The 7,500-nt window shown below is 52.1% G+C and overlaps 1 protein-coding gene across 1 annotated transcript in view; it reads right to left on the bottom strand.

Annotated features, from left to right (window-relative positions):
- ripor2 (RHO family interacting cell polarization regulator 2) overlaps positions 1–7,500 on the bottom strand; it is a gene marked incomplete at both ends in the record, with an annotated part of 88,217 nt that overhangs the window by 5,966 nt on the left and 74,751 nt on the right. Inside the window, 5 exons of the mRNA XM_080527632.1 lie at positions 317–485; positions 1,924–2,114; positions 3,048–3,309; positions 5,497–5,981; positions 7,172–7,327. Of these exons, the coding sequence (XP_080383758.1) occupies positions 317–485; positions 1,924–2,114; positions 3,048–3,309; positions 5,497–5,981; positions 7,172–7,327 (1,263 nt within the window). The remainder of the gene's footprint in view (positions 1–316; positions 486–1,923; positions 2,115–3,047; positions 3,310–5,496; positions 5,982–7,171; positions 7,328–7,500) is intronic.

A 7,500-nucleotide genomic window follows, 5' to 3' on the forward strand; every position in this document is an offset into this window, starting at 1 on the left:
CGTGCCTTTTTCACCTACTATAAGAGCCGCCTCGGGGGTCAATGCTCTTTACAATGCTCAAGCTGCTATTTACACACAACGACCACTAGTTGGCCGCTTGTAAATTAGCCTGCTTCCTATACAGAAAAACAGCAAAATATCTTTATATTAGCTTATCCTGATGTGATTTTGAAAATGTAAGGATACTGGGTGGTAGAACGCACATATCTAGGACAAGTCATGAAAGGAGGGTCCTGAAATTTGATCGAGTACAAAGATATGACATTTTTCTTTACTGACAGGGGTCAAAATGACCCCCTCATGACTGTTCTAGTACCTGGATGAGGTGGTTACAGTACTGCAGGTGGATGACGATGGCCACGTCCAGGTTCTCGTTGCCCGTGGTGAGCGGCAGGGGGCTTCCGGCCACACTGTTGCCCACCCCGGTGTCCTCCGTCAGGGCCTCGCTGAGGTGGCCCCTGGCCTCTGGGTGCTGTCCTCCAGGCCTACCCCCACACACACAGCAGATACACACAGTCACCACCGGAGGGCAGCGGAGCAGCGTGAGATTACCCCAGCGTGTGAATCAATCAGCATGATATTATGAGAAGAACAATTTCACAGTTAAATGTGATTTTGTTGTCAATTTTTTCCGTCACAATGTAGCGGAGCAGAGTCAGGGCCGTGTCATCCTAGGATACAAGTTGTTCAAGCCTGGATTTGTCCACAGACGAGCGGTTTAACTGAATTATCCGAGTGCACTATTAGGGCTAGGAAACCTCCGAACGTTGGCGCTGTCTGGCGAACGAGCCCGCGTTATACACTGGATATGAACGCGGGCTCGTTCGCCAGACATCGCCAACGTTCGGAGGTTCCCAAACGCGAACGCGAACCGGCACGGTTCTTTGCCGGTGTGAAAGCCCGATATGATTACTGGATGTATCAAGATGGTTTAGCGAGGAAGTGGGCGTTAGATATGGACAGAGGAGAGGAGAGAGGAGGAGAGGAGAGAAAGGAGAGAGAGAGAGGAGGAGAGGAGGGGAGAGAGGAGAGAGGAGGAGAGGTGAGGAGAGAGGAGGAGAGGAGAGAGAGGAGAGAAGAGAGAGGAGGAGAGGAGGAGGAGGGAGAGGAGGAGAGAGAGGAGAGAAGAGAGAGGAGGAGAGGAGGAGAAGAGAGAGGAGGAGAGAGAGGAGGGGAGAGAGGAGAGAGAAGAGAGAGAGAGGAGGAGAGGAGGGAGGAGGGAGGGAGGGAGAGAGATAGAAGAGAGAGAAGGAGAGAGAGCCTAGTTACACAAACAAAGTAGATAGAGAGAAGAGCAGGAGGACAGGGGGGAGATAGAAATAGAGTGATACAGGGAACAGTGGAGGAGGACAGGAGGGGGGACAGGGAGAGACAGTCAAGGTTACATAAGGAAGTAAACAGACAAATGCACACACACACACACACACACACACACACACACACACACACACACACACACACACACTACAGGCAGACAGACAGACAGGCAGGCAGGCAGACAGACAGATCATCAGACAGACAGTCAGTCAGACAGACAGACAGGCAGGCAGACAGACAGACAGACAGACAGACAGTCAGACAGGCAGGCAGGCAGGCAGACAGGCAGGCAGGCAGACAGGCAGACAGACAGGCGTCAGAAAGACAGACAGACAGTCAGACAGACAGACAGACAGACAGGCAGACAGGCAGGCAGACAGACGTCAGAAAGACAGACAGACAGACAGAAAGACAGACAGGCAGACAGTGAGACAGACAGACAGATAGAAAGTCAGACAGACAGTCAGACAGACAGATAGAAAGTCAGACAGACAGATAGACAGACAAGCAGAGGTAGTAGGGTCCCCCTCGCCCCAAGCAAGTAGGGGTGGGCGGTGTGTGTGTAAGCGAGCCAGGGGACGGGGGGGCGGGGATTCTCTGACTCACCCCATCCTCTCTGCCTCCATGTCCAGGAGCGTGGCGGTGCGGGGGAGAGGGTGGGGGGGGGTGGCGGTGATGTCGTCCCCCGTGTCCTCGTCGTCGAAGTCGGAGGTGTTGAGGAAGTCGAAGCTCTCCAGGGCGCTCTCCACCGTCAGGCTGAGGCTGGACGACCGGCTCCTGTGGCCCGGGAGACGACACTGAGGAGAGAGAGGGATCCTGTCACACCCTGCTGTCACACCCTGCTGTCACACCCTGCTGTAACACCCTGCTGTCACACCCTGCTGTCACACCCTGCTGTAACACACTGCTGTAACACCCTGCTGTAACACCCTACTGTAACACCCTGCTGTAACACCCTGCTGTAACACTCTCTACTGTAACACCCTGCTGTAACACCCTGCTGTAACACTCTCTACTGTAACACTCTACTGTAACACTCTACTGTAACACCCTGCTGTAACACGCTCTGCTGTAACACACTCTGCTGTAACACACTCTGCTGTAACACACTCTGCTGTAACACACTCTGCTGTAACACACTCTGCTGTAACACACTCTGCTGTAACACCCTGCTGTCACGCCCTGCTGTCACACCCTGCTGTCACGCCCTGCTGTCACACCCTGCTGTCACACCCTGCTGTAACACCCTACTGTAACACTCTGCTGTAACACACTCTGCTGTCATACCCCTGCTGCCCTGCTAGGGGGCGCTAGTGAGGGAGAGACCACACAGCGAGTAGGCTAACCCTGCTAGGAAGTTTACTGACGAGAGGAAAAAACAACCTCAAAAGAAACAACATCCCACACATAAACAACACCTCCACTTAGCTTTTTGGCAGATGATCAGCAGAAACAACAACCATAAGGCCGTTTTGGGTAGTGGATAGTGGGTTGGACTGGTGATCAGAAGGTCATATGTTCAAATCCCACCTGCCAACACCACCACTAGTGTGCCCTTGAGTAAGGCCCTCAGCCCTAAGTTACTCCAGGGAGACTGTCCCTGTAATCTCTCATTGTAAGTTGCTTTGGATAAAAGTGTCTGCTAAATGGTAAAAATGTAAAAAAAATGTTTTATAGTTTTGGATCGGTCCGTAGGTCACATACAAGGGGGGTGGCGGGGCATAACTCACCTTGAGGAGGTCCTCCAGACGCATCACTTCCTGTTCGAGGTCCTGCAGCTCTCTGCAGCGCTGTGATAGGCCCTCCAGTCTGAGGAGGAGGGTCTGGATGGCCTCCTCCAGGCTGCTCTCCAGGAAGGCCCTGCTGCCCTCCCCGGCCCAGCTCAGAGCTCCAGGCCCCCCGGCCTCACCACCGTCCACGGCCCAGATCGGGGCTCCCTCCGCGGGCAGCATCTCGGCAGACGTCAGCCTCCTCACCAGCTGCCTGGTCAGACTGACATAGAGAAAAGTTCCGTTATGGGTCCATTTCATCTTCTGCTGTGTTTTCAACTCCGCCCCTGTTTTTACCATGAAATCTTTATTTCATGTTTGTTTAGAGGAAATCATGCGTGTAGTAGAACAACTAAATTATAAAGAAATTAGTGCAGGTGCAAAAATAAGTGAACACCAAGTTGCCTTGGTTACATCAAGTAGGTAAGTAGAATCCGGAGGGTAAATAATTGGGTACGAAATGAACCAGTTGAAGCAGAGATCTTTAGGGAGTTTGGGTGGGACTCTGATAAATAGAGATAAGAAACCTGGTCAGTTTTGTGTTATCCTTACAGGTAAATGCAAAACACACCATGCCGAGAGGAAAGGAGATCTCAGAGGACATCAGGAAGAGGTTAGTGAGAGCACATCAGGTTCTAGAGCTGCACAACAGCGGAGAGAAATGCGCTACAGAGAGTCGTGAGAACAGCACAGAAGATCACCGGCGCCCCCCTCCCCTCTCTGGAAGAGCTGTACAACACACGCTGTCTCAGGAAGGCCTCCAAGATCTCCAGGGACCCGACCCACCCTGGGCACGTACACTTTATCAGGCTGCCCTCGAAAAGGAGGTACAGGACCCCGGCCGCTAAGACAAACAGACTGAAGAACTGCTTCTACCACAGGGCCGTCAAGGCCCTGAACACAGCAAAGACCTAAGTTCTGGGCCCAGGACAGTCTGGACGGATTGTATGGCAGCTAGTGCTGAGGCACAAACATGTACATTTCAAGCCTGCAAACTGTGACACTTTAAATAACGTGAAAAAATACTATTGTGCAATATGACAACCCTAGTTGACTATCTGTGCAGTATAGTACAGTGGATTGTGTACATAGCCTTTATTTAAGTAAACCAGCTCCTTACCTTCTTGTGATTTTATTCTTTTTCTAAAAGTTTTTTTTTTTTTTCCCCCTTTCCTAACACCAGGGGAGCCACCCCTCCTAAATTTCGTTGTTTGGTACCTGTACTGTAGCAATGACAATAAAGTCCATTCATTCATTAATTCATCCATTCATTCATCAGTCTGCAGAAGGCTATATAAGATTTGAACACCATTAGTCCACTGTGAGGCAAATCATTTCCAAATGGAGAGCATTTAACATGACAGCAACTCGGCCTAGAAGTGGACACCCTTACAAAATATCCCCAAGAGCCAAAAGAAAAATAACAAATCAGGTAAAAACCAACCCAAACATAATATTCAGAGATTTGCAGACCTCCCTTGCTGCATCTCAGGTAACTGTGCATGCTTCAACAATAAGAAGAACACTGAATCAAAATGGCATTCGTGGGATGGTTGCTAGGAAGAAGCCGCTGCTGTCAAAAAATAACTTCTTAACTTTGCCGGAGACCATCTGGACATGCCTGAAGGTTTCTGGAAGTTCATTCTCTGGACAGATGAGTCCAAAATGTACCTTTCTGGTCACAATCAAATCCACTACGTTTGGTGAAAACCCAACCCTGCCTCCCACCAAAAGAACCTGATCCCAACAGTCAAGCATGGTGGTGGGAATGTCAAGATCTGTGGCTGCTGTTCCTCCTCTGGACCTGGCCGACTCCACATCATTAAGGGATCCATGAATTGTGAGGTATACCAGGAGATTTTTTAACAAAACTTCAAGTCATCAGTCAAGGAGCTAAAGCTGGGCTGAGACAACGACCCAAAGCATTTAAACAAATCTACCAAAGAACGGCTCAGGATAAAGAAGATTTGTGTTTTGGATTGGCCAAAACCAACTGCTGTGGCAGGACCTGAAGTGGGCAGTTCATGCCAGACACCCCTCAAACCTCACTCAATTGGCTCACTTCTGTAAGGAGTCTGTCAGAGACTGATTAGTGGTATACGAGACCTTTACCCCAAGTTATTGCTGCTAATGGAGGTGCCACAAGCTATTGACTGAAGAGGTTCACTTGTTTTTGCACCTGCACTAATTTCTTTATCATTTAGTACTACACGCATGATTCCCTCTAAACCAACATATGGAATTGATAAATATAAACCTGTTATGTCAGATAAAAAAGACTGGTTCTGATTAAATAAAGATGTCATGGTAAAAACAAAAAAAAACGATAACTGCACAAGCGGTTCACATACTTTCAAGCAGCACTGTACATGTCTATACAGTACACACACACACACACACACACACACACCTGCCGGGTTCCTCCGTGTCCAGCTCCAGGGGTTTGAGTTCTGCGGGGTCGTCGGGGGCGTGGTCCAGGAACACGTCCTCAGGGGCCACGGCCGACAGCTGCCCCTCGGAGCCCAGCGAGCCCCCCCCCCCAGACCCCCGGTGGCGCCGCGACTCCGTCCGCTCCCACTCTGCCTCCTCACTGGCCAAGCTGGTGCTCACGCTCCCCTCCTCCTCCTCCTCCTCCTCCTCCTCCTCCTCTTCCTCCTCCTCTTCCTCACCCTCCGCCGTGTCTGAGTGCACCCGCGCCTCCTCTGTGTTGCCGGGGGCGACCGGGGGCCGGTGGTCGGTGTCGGGGGGTGTGACCATGATCTCGGGGTTTGACTGGCTGGGGGCCAGGCCGGGGGGGCCGGGGAGGGAGGCGGTGTCAGAGAAGCTGAAGGAGAGACGCTTACACTCCGCCGCCCCACAGCCCCCGCTCTCATAACAGTCGTCTGGGAGGGTGGACTGGAGAGAGAGAGAGAGACAGAGACAGAGAGAAAGAGAGACAGAGACAGAGAGAGAGGGAGAAAGAAAGAGAGAGGGAGGGGGGGACAGAGAGAGAGAAGAGAGGGAGAAAGAGACAGAGATAGAGAGAGGGAGAAAGAAAGAGAGAGTGAGAGAGAGAGGGAGGGGGGGCGAGGGAGGGGTGGAAAAAAGAGACGGAGAGAGAGAGCGAGAGAAAGAGAAAGAGAGCGGGAGAAAGTCAGACAGAGCCTTCCGCTAGTGGCCTCACAGCATCACAGCACGCCACTCCTCTCTCCCCTCCACCCAGACCACTCCACACCCCCCCTTGGGCCCAGGGCAGTCCATGCACACGCACACACACACACACACACACACACACAAGCCCCTTTCACACATAGTTCCCTGTAAATGACATGGAATCCCAACCCGAGTCCGCCAGTGATTTTCGCCGTTCACACCTGAGCTGAACGCCCTGCGGTTCCCCTGTTGCGTCTTTTGTATGTATCGAGCATCATATTTTTCACATTGATTTAACAGCGAGTCGACTCGTATGATGCTCATTATCACCAAGTTCGCTCGCCAGCTAAAGCATATACTACTAGTCCAAAAGCACAGTATGGGAGAACTTGGTGATGGTAAGCATAACACGAGTTAACTCATATATTATTGCTGATACACATATTGACATTGCTGACTGGAAGGGCCACTGATGCGCACTGCGTAAACATATCACACATGTGCATTTGATAAGTAATCTATCACACCTAAGCCTTCCCTGTAAATTCCATGGAATCACACACGGTCCGACCAGGGTAATTGCCTGAGAGAATTTCACTGGTCAGACGCGTTCACACGTGAGCCTTTTAGCATCTAGCCTTTTAGCATCTAGCCTTTTAGCATTTAGCCTCTTAGCATCTAGCCTCTTAGCATCTAGCCTTTTAGCATCTAGCCTCTTAGCATCTAGCCTTTTAGCATCTAGCCTTTTAGCATCTAGCCTTTTAGCATCTAGCCTTTTAGCATCTAGCCTTTTCCGGAAGGTTCCAGGTTGCACACACCCACCATCCACACAGGCCTAGACACAGCCACAGACACAGACACAGACACAGACACAGACACAGGCAGGCAGGCAGGCAGGCAGGCAGGCAGGGGGGAGGAGGGTGTTGGGGGAGCGTGGGCCACACCTCACTCACATAGACCTCCAGGCTGGCCTTGGGCCGGGGGCGGAGGGAGGCCAGGTCCCCGAAGGAGCGGCTCCGCCTCAGCCTCTCTATCAGGCTGGTCCTCAGGGCCCGCAGGAAGGACAGGCGCGGGGGCGCCACCGCGCGGGGGGGGCTGGGGTGCCACTTCTACACCCACCACCACCGCACACACACGCGCACGTACCGGGGGGGGAGCCAGGTTGTGGGGGTTGGAGGGGGGTGGTGGTGGGGGCGGTGGAGGGTAGCAGGGTCAGGAGTGGGGGGATGGAGGGTGGCAGGAAGGGTAGAGGGGGGGGGTGGTGAGGGGGGTGTTTGAGGTG

The sequence above is a fragment of the Nansenia antarctica genome, assembly GCF_963989245.1.
Source record: "Nansenia antarctica genome assembly, chromosome: 3".
In the NCBI taxonomy this organism is placed as follows: Eukaryota; Metazoa; Chordata; class Actinopteri; order Argentiniformes; family Microstomatidae; genus Nansenia; species Nansenia antarctica.